The sequence below is a fragment of the Nicotiana attenuata genome, unplaced genomic scaffold (assembly GCF_001879085.1).
Source record: "Nicotiana attenuata strain UT unplaced genomic scaffold, NIATTr2, whole genome shotgun sequence".
Classification (NCBI taxonomy): Eukaryota; Viridiplantae; Streptophyta; class Magnoliopsida; order Solanales; family Solanaceae; genus Nicotiana; species Nicotiana attenuata.
Genome location: NW_017670898.1, coordinates 55,537 through 72,701, shown reverse-complemented (window position 1 = coordinate 72,701; position 17,165 = coordinate 55,537). Strand labels below are relative to the sequence as shown.

General features: G+C 35.7%; 1 protein-coding gene and 1 pseudogene across 1 annotated transcript; one reads left to right on the top strand and one right to left on the bottom strand.

Annotated features, from left to right (window-relative positions):
- Positions 1-2,058: 2,058 nt before the first annotated feature.
- On the bottom strand, positions 2,059-3,242 carry LOC109244318. Its single transcript, XM_019411380.1, has 4 exons — positions 2,845-3,242; positions 2,650-2,776; positions 2,297-2,575; positions 2,059-2,091 (listed from the first exon to the last, which is right to left on the bottom strand). The coding sequence occupies exons 1-4, from the start codon at positions 3,240-3,242 to the stop codon at positions 2,059-2,061; spliced, it is 837 nt and encodes a 278-aa protein (XP_019266925.1).
- Positions 3,243-15,200: 11,958 nt separating this feature from the next.
- LOC109244317 lies at positions 15,201-16,906 on the top strand (annotated as a pseudogene).
- Positions 16,907-17,165: the final 259 nt, after the last annotated feature.

The following is a 17,165-nucleotide window of genomic DNA, read 5'->3' as shown; positions in this document are numbered from 1 at the left end:
TTAAGAAAATATAGTTAGTAGGCTCAGGAAACGTCCGCATAGATGACAAACACACTTGACAAACACACCATATTTGAACAAATCAGTCCTTGGTTTTAACGAGTCTTAGAATCATCTGCTATGTTTTATGGTGGTTCATATTCAGAGTAGTCTGCTCATTTTCTAACTACTAAAAGGAAGGTAAAATTTGATCTGATCAGCTAAAAGCCAATCCAAACACCCTCTAAATCAATAGATACATGCCTACGATACTCTCCCCATGAGATACAGTTAAAGGTGCAGATGGCCATATTGTAGGCAGTGAACACTAACTCTCTTTTTTTGACCTTAACATCTATTTTTAAAGTGAATCCGACTTCTCATGTAATATGTTACACTAAAAGGACAAAATCATTCTCTTCCAAGGTAATGCACAACCGTGAGATGAAGGAAATAGTTTCTCTAAGCTAGCAAACTGCAATTTTTTGTAAAATTCAAAACCCAGTACATTTAAAATGTAAGAATGACCAACTTATTGATGGAACAGAGCAGCAAAATACATAAGAGAGCTCAAAAGAGCCTCCATTTATTAATCTTCACACAATATATGACTAGCATACCTAGAAAACTGATATTTAAAGAGGAATTGACCACTTGAAACATGGGATTTCTGCATTATATATATGAGACTTGGTAAAAAGAGCAGTGAAATTCAAGGGCATTTAGGCTTGCCCTTATTATTTTTCTTGTCCCTGTAACAAGGACACTCGTGTTTGTTACCATAAGTTCCAGAAGGCACACACTTACACCAAAAACCAAGAAACGGGTTGGAATTTACTTGGTTAGAAACCAGTGATATCTCAATCACATTGTTCATAGATGACAAACACACTTGACAGATTGCAAAGAGTTTGCATTCAAAGAAGCAACTTCTATCCTAATAAAGGGATAATAGTTTGTAATTTATCAAGTCATTCTATTACATGAAAATACAGACATTGACAGATTGTGAATGCAAAAGAAAATGGCTACAACTGAACTAAGACATCCGAGACACAAGCATGCTTTCGATATTTGCATCCAACATCTGCTCTACCCAATACTATTCTGAACTGACAACTGTGAACCTGAGAGAGGTTAATTGAAGGGTTGCCCACAGCATGCTTTCGATATTTGCATTCAACATTTATCTAAGGATAACTAAAATTATCAACTAGGCAAGTTGGAGGATTGCTGGACCACGTTATCAAAGCATTAGTGTCATGCCCAGAAAACACGACAAAGAGCATGCATATAACAGTGCACTACTACTGACTACTGAGTAAGATTCCGATAGGACACGAACATCTAAGCTTTAAACAAAGGGATGTTGTACTGTAATTCAACTTAGTATAAAAGTGAAATTAGTAATTAACATTAAAATATATTACCTGATATAACAAAGGTAAAATCAAATGTGAAATTTTCCAAAGAGTCTATATAAGACAACAGTGATTTTAATTAGGTTTTTGAGTTGTCAATTTACACTTCCATAGTCCACCAAAGTCCAAAACACAAACATTGACAGATTGTGAATGCAAAAGAAAATGGCTACAACTGAACTAAGACATCCGAGACACAAGCAGGGCCACTCAGCTTAGCCTCAGATAACCAATAATCAAAGAAGAATAATATATTAAGTGCTAATCAAGAGTATCCCACATTCAATTTGGGGAGAGGCATACTGAAGGCCACCAAATGAAGACTTATCATAAGGAGCAAGTAAACAAATTTCTAAGAGAATCTTGTACACTTGCAGGCTGACTACTAAAGTCGCGCACAAGTTTGAGAAGAACTTCATGGTATTTGTTTGGAATGTTGATCTATAAGAAAGCCAATCATCTTTAGCTTTCTAAGATTTCAACGATATGCTAGCAATTGAGAAATCCTAAGATATTATGGAAGGTCATATAATATCAAGGCTGTTCACTTCAAATTCAGGTATTCATCTGCAGTTGCAATAATGATCCCAAGGAAAGCATGCTATACAGAATAAATGATCACCTTATAACTCCCGAAAACAAACCAGTGGCATTAAACTTAAGCCAATACAGGAGCAGAGAGGAAGTGTATCTTGCAATCAGAGAACAGTAAAAACATCCATAATCTCAGCAAGTTATTACAATTAAAATTATGGCTTTCATGATAGTTACTATTTTTATTGATCTCGAGTTGTTCACCAACAAAACTAAGTGAGACATTAATTTATAAAGAAGAGTTGAGAAGAGGATGACATAGGAAAAGTAAGTGAGAAATTAAGGTCTCTAGTGAACATTACCAATCTCTGTCGATGCGCAGCAAAACTCATAGATCCCCCGGTGTGCAATGAGCCACCCTTTTGAGAGGCTCGGGCTGCCTTTGCTCGTTCGCTCTTCTCCTTAAATTCAACACTATCCCATATTGCTAAAAATTTTATCCACACATCTTCTCTTATCCAACCAGGCTTCTTATTCTTGTCTCGAGCTTCATACAATGAACTTGGAATCAATTTTTTTGCTTTCTTCTCGTAGACATATTTTATTTCATTGTCATATCTTTGCTCCCACACACACAAAGTCTGGAAAATAATTAAATAAAGTAGAGTGAAATTGGATATTTGATATATAATTTAAAAATAAGATTTATACGTACCCTAAACAGATTCCACATTTTATCTCTGATATCATATGGAATGTCTTTCCATCTACCCCAAGCATCATCGTAAAATGGCTTCATAGACTCTATAACCATATGCGCGGCAGCAAATGAAGGGAAAAACCTGCATTAAAATTAACATATGTAAATTGTATATTCAACAGAATAAAAATAAACATAAGGATTACTTACCCATCTTTCTCATCCGGAACGATAATCAGCCTACTATATGCATCATATTGTAGAGTCACTTTACCACGTCGACCCCGAGAAGCTGCTGGTGTAGCACTACCAATGGACGGTGTTGTTGATGTGCCAGAGACTCCAATATTTAACATAGATACGCTAGGTGTGCTTGATGCCGGAGATGCAGCTAGAGTCGATGAAGTAGGCAGTGCTGAGGAGCTACCTTGTTGACTAATATGAAAACCGGGAGAAGAAGTTACATTTGGTGTGGGAATAAAATTAAGGTTAGAGCCAGAGTTCGGGCCAACTGAAGATACAGAAATGTGGACAGGCCCAGGTGGGGGCATAAAAAATGCAGGTGGCAACGAAGATGACTGAGGAGGAAAAGCAGGAGGATGCCCCATATGTGGAGGAGGGTGACCTGCAGTTGGAGATTGTAATTGAGTCCCCGTACCCTTACGGCGTCGACATCGCTACCCCCAGATGCCATCTACGTAATATAACCATAGTAAAAAAACATAAAGCAAATATTCAACATATTAGATGTATAAGAAATAATACAAAAACATAAAGAATTAGATGATTAGGAAAAAATATAAAAACATAAAGAGATAAAATCTTCAACATATTAGAAGATTAAGAAAAAAGCATAAAAATCCTAAAGAATAATAAAAACATAAAGTAATTTCTCAACAAATTAGATGATTAAGGAAAAATATAAAAATTAAAGAATTAACAAACACATAAAGTAATTTTCAACAAATTAAATGATTAAAGAATAACATAAAACCTAACGACATACTAAAAACATAAAATAATTCTTCAACATATTAGATAACTAAGGAAAAATATAAAATTTAAAGAGAATAAAAACCCAACAAGTCAATCATCTTCACTTGATTCATATTCATTATTAGATTCTTCCTCATCACTTGTTCCATTGTCATCAAGAAATTCTTCTCCATCGCTTGTTTCATTTCCATCAGGGAATTCTTCCTTATCGCTTGTTTCATATTCAATGGCTGGGTCTTCCTCCTAATTTTCCCTGGATGTTCCTTCCCCATCATCATTTAAATTTGATCCAAGGATAGAAATATCAAATTCTTCATAGATGCCTTCGCTATGGTGTAATTCACCTGCTAATCCATCATCTACCAATGCTTCAACAGTTGAAATGTCATTTTGGTAAGTCCAAAACATTCTCGACTTCCACTCTACCCACGGTTTTTTTTTAATAACTGCCCTCCATGAGGACTTATTCTTGCACAAAGGATAAGGAGTGTAATACACTTGTTTTATATTTTGTGAAACGATAAATGGATCATAGAATGAATAATCCCTCGTGTGCTTAATTTCAACTATTTTGTACTGGGGGTGCACCTTCGTACCTCTATTTGGTGCTGGATCATACCACTTGCACCGAAAGAGTACCAACTTTTTCTTTGGCCAACCAACACTGTACTCCAGTTCTAAAATCTCTTGAATCACACCATAATAATCAACATCCCCCTCACCTTTCACCCACACCCCACTTTTATTGGTTTTCTTGCCCTTAGACCATTCTTCTGTATGGAACTTGTACCCATTAACACAATACCTATACATCTTTCTAACTCTAGGATCAGGTCCCCAAGCTATATCATGCAGAAATTGATCACGTATGCCATTAGCTGGATTATGAACCTATATAGAATTAGAGAAAATTTAGAATTTTAAAATACATGTAATTGATTTGCAACTAACAAAAACTATTTATTATATTAAGTAACACTTACAAATTCTCTAAACCACTTTGAAAACCTAGGATAAACAGCATTCTGCCCATTTGTACCCACAAAGTAACTGTCCGACATAATTATAATATTCATTAGTTAAAACAAGGATAAATCTTGTATGGAACTTGGTAATATAAATATATATATTTACCTATAATAAGGTTGGACCTCGGGGCAATTCAATAGTACATGTGTTGTAGCTGATTGTAGTTCCTTCTCAGTCAAGATTCGCTTTGAAATACTTTTTGGACCTCCTTTTCCTGGTTGATTGAATATGGAAAATGGTGGTGCTGAAGGATCATTACTTCCTCCATCGTCATGTCGATTGGGTCTATTTCTCAAACATGGCACATCATGTTCAAAATAATATGAACAAAAATAAGAAGTTTCTTTAGCCAGATATGCCTCACATATCGATCCCTCAATTCTCGATCTATTTTTTTCACGGTCCGCTTACATTTGCCAATAATCCTGCATATTACGATTTCTTAGTCGGAACAATATTTAATTAATATAAATAAAGGGCAAATAATTAAAAATTATTTATTACCTCTCAAAGGGATACATCCATCTATACTGAATTGGCCCTCCAAGTCGTGCCTCTTGCGCAAGGTGAATTGGAAGATGCTCCATTACATCGAAGAAACCAAGAGGAAAAAATTTTGCCAACTTATTTAAAGTTAGGCGAATATTACTCTCCATGTAAGTTAGATTCTCCACCCTCAATGTGCTAGAACACAACTCCTTAAAAAGTAAGCTTATCTCTGTGATAGGCTTCCATATTCTATCAGGCAAGGCATTGAACGCAATAGGCATCAATGATTCCATGAAAATGTGACAATCATGGCTTTTCATTGACATCAACTTCCCTTCTTTCATGTCAACACACCTAGATATGTTTGACGCGTATCCATCCGGCATACTCAAATTCTTAACCCACTGACAAATCTCTCTTCTCTCGTCCAAAGTGAATGTGTAACTAGCCTTGGGCTTCTGAATCTTGTTGTTCAAGTATGTAAGGTACAACTCACTTCGCCTACAATATTCCTTCAAGTCCATCCTGGCCTTCAAGTTATCTTTTGTCTTGTTATTGACATCCATCACAGTATTAAACAAATTATCAAAAAAGTTCTTCTCAATATGCATGACGTCAAGATTGTGCCTTAGAAGATTATGCTTCCAATAAGGTAACTCCCAAAATATGCTTTGTTTAGTCCAGTTATGGGTAACACCATAACCAGGTATCTTATTAGGCAATGGAGACTCTGTTACCTTAGGTAGATCCCTAACTCTATTCCAAATTTCTTCTGGCGACAAGACTGAAGGTGGCTCTTCATAATCAGTTTGATTCTTCATAAATGCACTAGTGTTTCTCCTAAATTCATGATCCATTGGCAAGAAACGACGGTGACAGTCAAACCATGTGTTCTTACCTCCATGTTTCAAAGTGAACGCTTTTGTGTCTTCCATGCAAGTCGGGCAGGCTAACTTTCCAGCAGTAGACCACCCGGATAGCATTCCATAAGCAGGAAAATCATTTATAGTCCACATTAAAGCGGCACGCAATCTGAAGTTCTGTTTAGTTGATATATCATAGGTTTCCACACCTTGATGCCACAATAACTTTAACTCATGAATCAACGGCTGCATGTATACATCAATCAAACTTTTTGGATTGCGTGGACCTGGAATAATGCAAATTAGGAACAAATATGGACTTGTCATACAAAATTCTGGAGGAAGATTATACGGCGTAACAAACACTGGCCAACATGAATATGGTGCGGCGAAGACTGCAAATGGAGTGAATCCATCAGCACATAATCCCAACCTAATATTTCTTGGTTCACTTGCAAAGTCTGGGAACATCCTAACAAAATGCTTCCATGCTTCTCCATCTGACGGGTCACATAGAACACCGGTTGGCCTTCTATGTTCATAGTGCCATCTCATATGAGGAGCGGAGCTCATTGATGCGTACAACCTCTTTAACCTTGGTATAAGGGGTAAGTAATGCATCGCCTTCACAGGAACCTTCTTCTTATTAGCATTTGTAACCTCATTATAACAGAGGTTGGTTACAAACTTACAATTTTCTAATGCTGCATCATCCTTATAAAATAACATGCATCCTTTCTCACAAAGTCAATCCTCTCTGATGAAAGTCCTAACTTGGACACCAATTTCTTTGCAGTATAGAAATCTTTGGGTAAGTCAATTTTATTCGGATTTAGTTCATTCATAAGCCCAATGATAGAATTCATGCCCGCTTGAGAAATAGAACTATCGGATTTGATAATTAGTTAGTCTAACTGCAACAGACAACTTGGAATGCATTGAGCCTTCATACATGGACGACTAGCTTCCTCTAGTTGTTCATAAAAGCGCTTAGCCTCATCATTTGGTTCGGATTGAGTCCCTGGAGACATCTCAAAAGCATCTCTCATCATTTCATTGAATCGAGAATTTCCAAAATTATTCTCTACTCTGGGACTACCCTCACCACCAAAAGAATTATGAAAATCATGATTCTCTCCATGAACAGTCCACACATAATAATTTTCTATAAATTCATTCTTGTAAAGATGAAGTTAACTACATCTGGTTCAATAACTTGACACACTTGCATTTAATACAAGGGCACCTAATTGCCCTTCAATAGAAATCATTTAGCGATTTCGCCTTAGCAATAAACCCTACAACTCCTTCTATAAATTCCTCCCTCAATCCCGCACGATTAGGATGAGTCCTATTATACATCCATCTACGATGTTCAAATTCCATCTATATCAACAAAAAAAACTATTTAGATATTCTTCTAAAGGTTCCTACTTTGAATAATTGTAATACCTTCAACATTTTAACTATGAATGACTCTATAAATATAAATTTTCACAACAAAAATTAGATTGATTACATTCAAAAGCATATCTACTAGTTTATAGCGGAATAAAAATTCAAAAAGAGAAGTCTCACATGTCCAATTGACTAGTTAAATTTGCAACAACAATAATATCCGGAGAAAGTGCACTTAGTACTATGCTAAATACTTTAATGATTACATAGTATTATTTTATTATTTCATTCAAACTTAAAGTGAAATGAATAACATGTAAATATAAATTAATAGTTAACTCCTAGCATCAAAGTGAAACTAAAATTTCAAATTTACACAAATGACCCAACCATTTAGTTATTGGCAAACAAGGTAACATGAAGAATGAGGCAAGTCCTATGATTTATATAAAGATATTATTTTCATAAATATATATTTTAAAAAAAGATATATAGATATACCTGTCGCAGCAAGGACGAAACTAAAAAACAAAAGTCGAAATGGATGATAGGCCGGTAGTGCCAACCTTCCTTCAGTTATCAACCTTTGTACTCTTTAGTCTTCTACAAAATCAAGATGACTTGTATGAGTGAACGTAGAAAAAAAAGTGACACCAAATAAATATATAGGTAATATTCACAGTCTCTTGCAAAGATACAAAGTCTACGCTTTTTCTAGAGCTTTATGCCCCGACCTTTTTTATTCTAAAATTCATTTCTATTGAACACTCTCAATATTGTTTCAACTTCTTACTCTATATATTTATTTGATATTTTCTTGAAATGGAAGTGGTTTGAAGTGTTAGAAGGAAAGTTCTGTTGACCCGGCCCTACAATGCTACCACCCGTGTATATTCGACATGATATATGAATATATACGTATAAAGTACTAAAATGCAACAAATATAACAACATGAAAGAGATGCGCGCATCGAAGAATGCTGAACATGGGTAGAAAAAGTAGAGCATCAAAATGTTACAATCTTATACAATCTATATCTGAAATGTCTACCACTACACCATGGATAACAATAATAAAATTGAAGCTTGCAATTATGGGAGATAATGAAAAACAGAAAGAAGATAATAGGAATTGGCATTTGGCAAAATTTAACAACATTACGTTTTTTAATTCTAATTCCACTTCCAGTTACAAAAAGTTTCAATTTGTCATAAAGCAAGGCAGAGACGAGCACACCGTCTTCACCGATGAAATAACTAAATTAGAACTGGAAAAATAAAAAGATTAAGTATATACTCTCTCGTGAATTATTATCAGCAGGTAATAAGGGAGGGGACTTGGGAACAGAATTACACAAAACAGTGTAGAATGAAACAAATAGATACAAGCCTAGGGAAAAAGTATTTCATACACAAAACACATATCAAAGGCAACCAATATTCTTAGCAAACCCATATCAGAACCCATGGAATAAAAAGCTTTAAACAAATTAAGATAGAAAAATCCCACATAATTGTAATAGCAACATCCATTGATAAACATAAATTAATTTAGATGAGAGCTTTTAACCAAAGAGACCTCACAAGTCTGCTTTTAAGAGAATTTCTCAATTTCAACTCAATATTGTCCAAACGCCTACTAATGTTATCCAGCAAATTGAGGCTCAGACTCGTATAATGAAAAGGCAAAAGAGAAGACAGCCATGCCATGGCTGCAAAACACCGGTTGCACGAGAGAGAGGAGTACTCAATCACAGCCATACCGGGTTGTCACACCAAGATACGGGTCGGGTCATCTCAATGCTCAAAGATCAGCCCAAAAATAGAAAGATTCATAAGCATCATCACAGCCCTCACTCTACCCCAATACAAACAAAAAATCAAATAGAGCACACAAACAAGGACAAGCCTCAAACTAGCCAACAATTCCAGCCTCAAACCCTAGTCTTGGCCGAAGATTAGACGGGAAAGAGAGAGAGATCGCGTACCTGATGAAGTCCCCAACGCCGATTTTGACCGGCGCGGTTGAGAGAGAGGCGGAGATACAGAGAAAGAGACGACAGAGCAATTGAGAAATTGTGGGAAAAAAGAATTAGAATATAAGGGTTAGCGGAAAATAAGTTAACATTTCCGACTACTGTAGTCGGAAACTATATATTATTTAATTTTTTTAATTAAAAAATTCTTGGCCAAAAGTGGTCTTGACTTTATTATCTAATGTTTCGACTACGGTAGTCGGAAACTTTTACGCGCGCAATTACCCGCGAAACTTTTTAATTATATTAGTCGAAAAAATATTCGGAATAATTTTGAAAAATAAATTAAAAAATAAATATGAGATTTCCGACTACAGTAGTTGAAAAATTGCGACTGACATTTTGTAGTCGGAATTTGTAGTCAGAAAAAAGGTATTTTCTGGAAGTGGGTGAAAGAAACTTACCCTGAGGACATTGGCTATATGGCTATTATAGGCTTATGGTGCAACTAAAATGACATCTTTTAATCTGTTGTGTCCTTTCATGTAGTATATTTTTGAGGGGATGATAAAATATAATGTCATGTCTTAATGTCAGAAGATACATATGTCATGTGGGTAAATGGAGTTTCAATAAGTATTTTTATTATATTTTACTTTTGAGGAAATAAATTCCTTATAGAACCTATATTCTTCTTTCAGTAACAGTTTTCCTTGCTGTGACATTGTGGCTATGCAGGTTTTTTGTTTGCTATATTTTACTTTTGAGGAAATAAATTCCTTATAGAACCTATATTCTTCTTTCAGTAACAGTTTTCCTTGCTGTGACATTGTGGCTATGCAGGTTTTTTGTTTGCTCGAGATTGTATTGCAATATGACATATTTATGGGAAAAGCTAGATCGGTAGGTATGCAAATGGCAACTTGGTGTTGAAATTATTTTCAGATTTTTTCTTGTGTGTAGTTTAATACTCTAATTATACTACCTTCAATTGTGATGCCTAAACTTATTGAAACAAGATGGTAAGAAAAAGTCGTACCACTTTTATGATTTTTTGCAAGGGATATTCTTATTTTACATATGAATATATGTGAAAATCATTTAGAATTGTAGCAAATGCAATGACGGCAGGAAACATCAAGTCTTAACTTCCATATTGTGTCACATAAGACCCTTAACTGCAAGACCTATAACAAAAGGTCCCAATTCATGCTCATCTAGAATTTAAGAGTTGTCCTGATGAGGTTGTTATTTGGGAAATAGATTAGATTGCACATTGATGTGAAGTGTCAAGCGTCAATTTTGCAAATCAATATCCAATGATACAAAATTTTGGGGCATTTTATCTTTTTTTTTCCCAAGTATTTATGTCAGGAAGCGACGAGGTAGCTCGTGGTTATAATTTGCAACCCGGGAAGACTCGCCAGTAATTGAAAAAAGACTTGGATAGCCATACCATTTGGTAGTGTCTTGTGGAGAATACAAAAGGGAGAGATGTCTTGAATGTTCTAAGCCACAATTGACGTCATTTAAATTAATTAGTCTATTTATTTCGGTTCAAAATCCTCCAAACAATATAATGCAGATTAATACCCTGACAACAGAATATACCTACTTAATATATACATGCTTCAGTAAAAGACATGGGTTTAGATCAAGAGCTCATATCTGAATTCTAGCTATATATTCACCATATATATATAACTCCTTCCAAAACTTATGCGTCGTTTGCTTTTTACTTTTTTGCAGTTTTCTTGACTTTAATCCCTCTTTGGCTACTATAATGATTAACTGCCTGCAGTACCGTGGATACATAATTTCACAAACGATATAACATAATATCGCAATTAAAATACATAAAGAACTATTAAGGCACATCGCCTTTTGGAGTTTGGACACCCATCCTTGCCAATGCACAAATTATTCATACCCAGACAGTCAGACTCCCCTATTGAGCAGTCATCATATATAGAAGATGATATCTTTATAACAACAGCGGCCTTTTCGGAGAAGAATTATTAAGGTTAACTGAATACAGTAGCAAAATACAATAGAGTTAATAGCAGCCTATTATTATATGACAAAAGCAATTGTTAATTAAAAGCATAATTAAACATTAGCTCCAAATCTCTGAAAGCGTCAACATATATCGGTCTAACTGCCTTTGCTTTTGCTTCAAATTTCTTATTTATTCTCAGGTCAAATGGAGGCAAAAAAATAAGAATTACTCCTACGATAGGAAAAAGTGTGAATTATTTAACTTTTGAAATTGCTCTGCGTCATTGCAACAATTGAAAAAATTGTTTAGTACTTCAATGTCATTTCAATAGTAACTAAAATTAGTTGTTCTCTCCGTTTTAATTTATGTAAACCTGTTTTCTTTATAGGTCGTGCCAAAAAGAATGATCCATTTCCATATTTGAAAATAATTTATCTTTATGCAGTGATTTATAGCCACAAAAGATGTATGCCTCATTTTACATTACAAGTTCAAAAGTCTTATCTTTTTTCTTAAACTCCGTACACAATCACATAAGTGTACATATATTAAAATGGAGGGAGTGTTCGCTAGCGCTTGGGCCCGTGTTGATCACGGGATTAAGCAGTAACAAAAAAAAACACGACAATTTTTTGTCTCAAGATTAAACTCTTGCAAGAGAAGCACCCACCACATCAACCTTGCCTTAGAATATTTCTTTCTCATCAAAATGCCTCTTGGACCTTAGGCATGGGACGGGTAGTGCGCACATAGGGTACGACTTAGAATTGAATTTGAGCGCTTTTAGGTAAACAACTTTAACATAGTAGTAGGGTAGCAGGAGATGATACTTTGTGCCCGCTGAATAATATGAGTAACTCCCTACCTCAAGGAATTTGTGAAGTATTATTTATGTTGCACGGGGTTATCCTTTAGGCTAAAAAACTTAGGACCCCCCCCCCCCTTCTTTATACATTTAGGCATCTAATATAGACCGTTATTATTACATCCTTGAAATCCTTATTTCTCATCATGTTATAATAAAACTCTTTAACCTTTTTATTCTCTTTGTTTATTTGATCATCCTGCCTAATTGTAATTCACATAGTCTTAAGTTCGGCCATGACCCATAGTTGTGGACCTCGAAGAGTGTCTAATACCTTCTCTTTGAGATAATTTGAGTCCTTACCCGATCTTTGGTGGCATTGACTAGTCAAACAGAGTTATCTACATAATAGGTGCCCTAACGTACCTTAAAAACCGTTAGGTGGTGACATTTCTTCTTTTAGCACTCTATCTCTCATCTAAAAGAGTTTTCACAATGTCGAAACCCATTTTCGCGAGAAAATAGGACGCGACAACTTTCACAACTACAACTTCAACAACTCAACAATGCAGGTATTCCCATGAAACGGAAACTTCCAATTCAAGTACATAACATAAGCTTAACAATGAAAGAGATAGTGAGAAATAGCATATCCGACCAAATGCATGATAATAACTCAAGAATGGAGAGAATAGCGTGTTACAAAAACTACCAATAAATGCATATAAGAGTAACCTTGACAAATGAAACTAGAACATGTAATAACGACTTCAAGTAAGGCATGTAAGACCAAACTTGACAACGAAAGATAGAACAAATAATAATAACTTCAATTAAGTGCTAATAAGTAACAAAAGAGTCTAAACCGATAGATTTTTACATATATATGCATGTGTACACACTTGTCACCCCATTTACATGTCTTCTACATTGTTCAGATAGTACAATCAAACCCAATCCTAAGGGGTTGTTCCCACATACAAAGTTAGACAAGAAACATACCTCTACTAGGCTAAATCAACACTCAAAAATAGCTTTTCCCTTAAAATTTGCCTCTGCACAGTTCAAATTTAACCAAAAACGAATTAGTATCATCAAACAATGCAACAGAACCCAATTACAATTCATAAAGCTATGGTCTTTATACAATTCCCCAAAAGACAAAAAAAGTCAACCTCGGGCCCGCCCGATCAAAACCCAAATCCAAGGGTCAATCTCGACTACCCATAACCCAACAAGTCCATATATGTATTTTGTTTTCAAATCCGCGTCCAAATCGACTCTCAAATCCCAAATTTTTATTTTCCAAAACATAGACAAAAATCCCTAAAATTTCTCTTAGATTCTCATGAATTTGATGTTAAATCTCATGTATAATCATATAATATAATTGAGTATCGATCAAAATTACTTACCCAATGATTGTATGTGGAAATCCCCTCTCAAAATCGCCTCCTATCGAGTCTACGATTCAAAGATATAAAAATGAGACTAGAATCTCGTCATCCAGCCCTTTAGTTCAGCTGCAGATGTCGGAAATGCGACCTTGGGTTCACATTTGCGAACCCTTGCGATTCCATAGCCCACATAGATGTCGCAACTGCGATGGCAGCCTTCTTCCTAAAAGCGACACAATGGTCACAAATGCAACCCAACCCAATCCTACATTATCTTCGCAAATGCAAAGAGGGAGTAGTTGTTGTTGATAATAGTTTTGCGTATAAAATTGCAGTTGAAGTAATGCAACAAGATGAGGATCTTGAGCCAAAATCTGTCGATGACTGTAGATAGAGAAATGATGGCCAAAATGAAAAAAAATGCAATTCAAATGGAATTGGCTTCACTTGAAAAACGTGAAATTAGCGGACCAATAGTATGAAGACCTCAAGGTATCAAGCCAGTGGTGTACAAGTGAGCTTTTGTGCGAAAATAAAATGAGAAAGGTGAAATCGTAAGATATAAAGTACGACTTGTAGCACAAGGGTGTTTTCGCAAAGGCCTGACACTGATTATGTGAAGACATATTTTCCTATGGTAAATGCAATTATCTAATAAATCTGGTAGTTCATGAAAAGCTTGATATGCGATTGATGTACGTTGTCACAGGCTATTTATATGGCTCACTGGACAATGAAGTTTTTATGACAATCCCTGAAGGATTTAAAGTTCCTGAAGCATCTAAAAGTTCCAGGAAAACTTGTTCAACAAAACTTTAAAAATTATTATACAGAGTGAAGCAATCAGAGCGGATGTGGTATAATCACCTTAGCGGGTATTTGCCAAAGAAAGGGTAAAAAGGATGATCTTATTTGTCCTTGTGTCTTTATTAAGAGGTTTGGATCTGAATTTATCATCATAGCTGTGTATGTTGATGATATGAATATTATTGGTACTTCTAAAGAGCTTCTAAAGACTGTAGAATGTTTGAAGAAAGAATTTGGAATGAAAGATCTTGGTAAGACAAAATTTTGTCTTGACCTAAAAATTAAGCATGTGACAAATGAAATTTTTGTCCATCAATCAACATAAACTGAAAAGGTTTTAAAGCGATTTTACGTGGATAAAGCACATCCATTAAGTACCTCCATGGTTGTGAGATCGCTTGACATAAATAAAGATCAATTTCGGCCTCAAGAAAATGATGAAGAGTTCATTAGTGATGAAACTCCATATCTTAGTGCAATTGGGGTACTAATGTAACTTGCTGATAAGACCGTGCACTAGGTGATTTGTTGTTCAAGATTTTTCACTTTTCTGGACAATTCTTAATATTGGATAGTATCTACTGTAACATGTTTTCTCATGTGGTCAACTTTATGTTACATTTTTAAGAGGGATATCAATATCAATAACAAGAGTCATGCTCATGACAGAGCAACCAAAACGGATAAAAGGAACATACAACAAGAATGTTGTTTATAAGGAAGTACTAAGTGGGATACGTTTCATTACATGTTTGTAACTCATAAAGTCGAAATAAATATAAAAAAACACATGTACCTAATTAAACATTGATTGTTCTTTTATGTAGATTCAGACGATATCCAATCATCTTGACCTCGGCAAACAAGTTGCCATACAGCTATACACATTAAACTTTGATTGTTCTTTTCTAACTTGTATTCTTCAATAGATATATTATATCATTGTTGCCTTCTTCTTTTTATTTCTATGACAAATTAAACATGATGCAGTTTGAAGAAATGATGGATCCTTTGAGCCAAATTGGTGAAGTGGAAGAACCAGAGGAAGAAGAAAATGAAGAAGTTATCAGCTACGATGATCTCAAGAGGCGCATGTGGAAGGACCAGATGTTGTTGCAGAAGCTCAAGTCTATGCGAAGCAGCACCAAAAAAGAGATTATTGATGATGAGTCACAACAGGCAAAGGCGCAAGAATAATCTCGCACGAAAAAGACGTTCAGAGCTCAAGATTCCATTCTCATGTACATGGTAAAAATCATGGAGGTGTGCGGAGGTCAAGGCTTTGTATTTGGGATAGTGCCAGAGAGGGGGAAGCTAGTAACTGCTCTTCAGATAGCTTGCGAGGTTGGTGGAAGGAGAAAGTGAAGTTCGAGAAGAATGCCCCTATTGCAATTGCTGAATGCTTGCCCGAATTATTGGTGCTGCAGCAGGAGAATGATATATTGGATCCTTCCTCCTCATATATGCATCTTATTGAAGAACTGCAAGACGCCACTTTGGGCTCACTACTTTCTTCCCTGATGCAACATTGTATCCCTCCACAGCGAACGTTTCCTTTGGAGAGAAGACTAAGCCCACCTTGGTGGCCCACAGGGAAGGAACTGTGGTGGGGTGACCAAGGATTGTTGGCCCAAGAACAAGGCCCACCACCTGATAGGAAGCCCCATGATTTGAACAATGCATGGAAGCTTAGTGTATTGGCTGCAGTTATCAAACATATGTTTCCTGATTTAGGCAGGATGAGGAGGTTGGTGATTAAGTCCAAGAGCTTGCAAAACAAGATGACTGCTAAAGAAACATCTACTTGGTGTAAAGTTGTTAACCAAGAACAAGCCCTTCTCCAGCTTACACAAAGGGCCCTCAAGATTTCAGAAGATGAGGACGAGAAAGAGGATAATCTTGCTTTTGATGTATCTTCAAGTACATTGATAAGAAATGACATGAAGAGGAAGTCCAACTTTGAGCACCAAGTCATGAGCATGGAGCTAGAGGTATTTTACGCATGCCAAAACTTGAGCTGCCCACAGAGTGGTTTAGGTTTGGGATTTGTTGACAAGAATTCAAGAATTGAACATGAGATAATCTGTTCCCATCGTGATGATCAGCAAAGACTTAATTTGACCATCAACAATACTACTTTTTCTAGCTTGATTAATGAGGCACAATTGAAGCCACATCAAGAAAGTATATTGGGTAGAGAAAGGGAGATTATTTTCCAACAATATATGGAGGTAGAAAGGAGCTCTGGAAACTACCATACACAAATATCAGACGGGGTTCTGGAGAATTTGAAAAACTTTTGGGGAGACAATAATATTGTCTTTGAACAGCTGGATCATGATCTGACAACTAATGGGAACATGAACTCAAATGGAACTCCATCACCAGATGTTGATCTAAATCATGAAGGTGCAACTTGTATTTGGGATCTGGCTTATGAGATGATAGATTTGAGAGTTGAAAATTTAATAATTGTAGCTAGAGAGATCATCTTGTCATGTTTTGAGACATAAAGTTATGAACATATATAAAACTTATGTGTGTAATAATTTTCTTTTCTTCTTTCGCATTTTTCTTTATAGATAACTTTTAAAGGGCTTTCTTCAGGTATGGCTATGGTATACTGATCTTGGAAAGGAGCAGACAAAAAGGAGTGCTAATTACGTATTTCAATACTGATAAAAGAGGAAGCTAGCACTTTGTTAAGACTCTCAGGATACACTATAATATTTTAAAGTTAGGAGTACTTCAGCTATCCAACCGACGGTTGAA

What these genes read in the sequence shown, in the direction of transcription:
- LOC109244318 (XM_019411380.1), bottom strand. Translation starts at nt 3,242, where the DNA reads ATGGGGCATCCTCCTGCTTTTCCTCCTCAGTCATCTTCGTTGCCACCT. An exon ending in GTTCCGGATGAGAAAGATGG is followed by an intron (nt 2,777 to 2,844) that starts GTAAGTAATCCT and finishes ATTTTAATGCAG; the next exon opens with GTTTTTCCCTTCATTTGCTG. An exon ending in CTGCGCATCGACAGAGATTG is followed by an intron (nt 2,092 to 2,296) that starts GTAATGTTCACT and finishes TCTGATTGCAAG; the next exon opens with ATACACTTCCTCTCTGCTCC.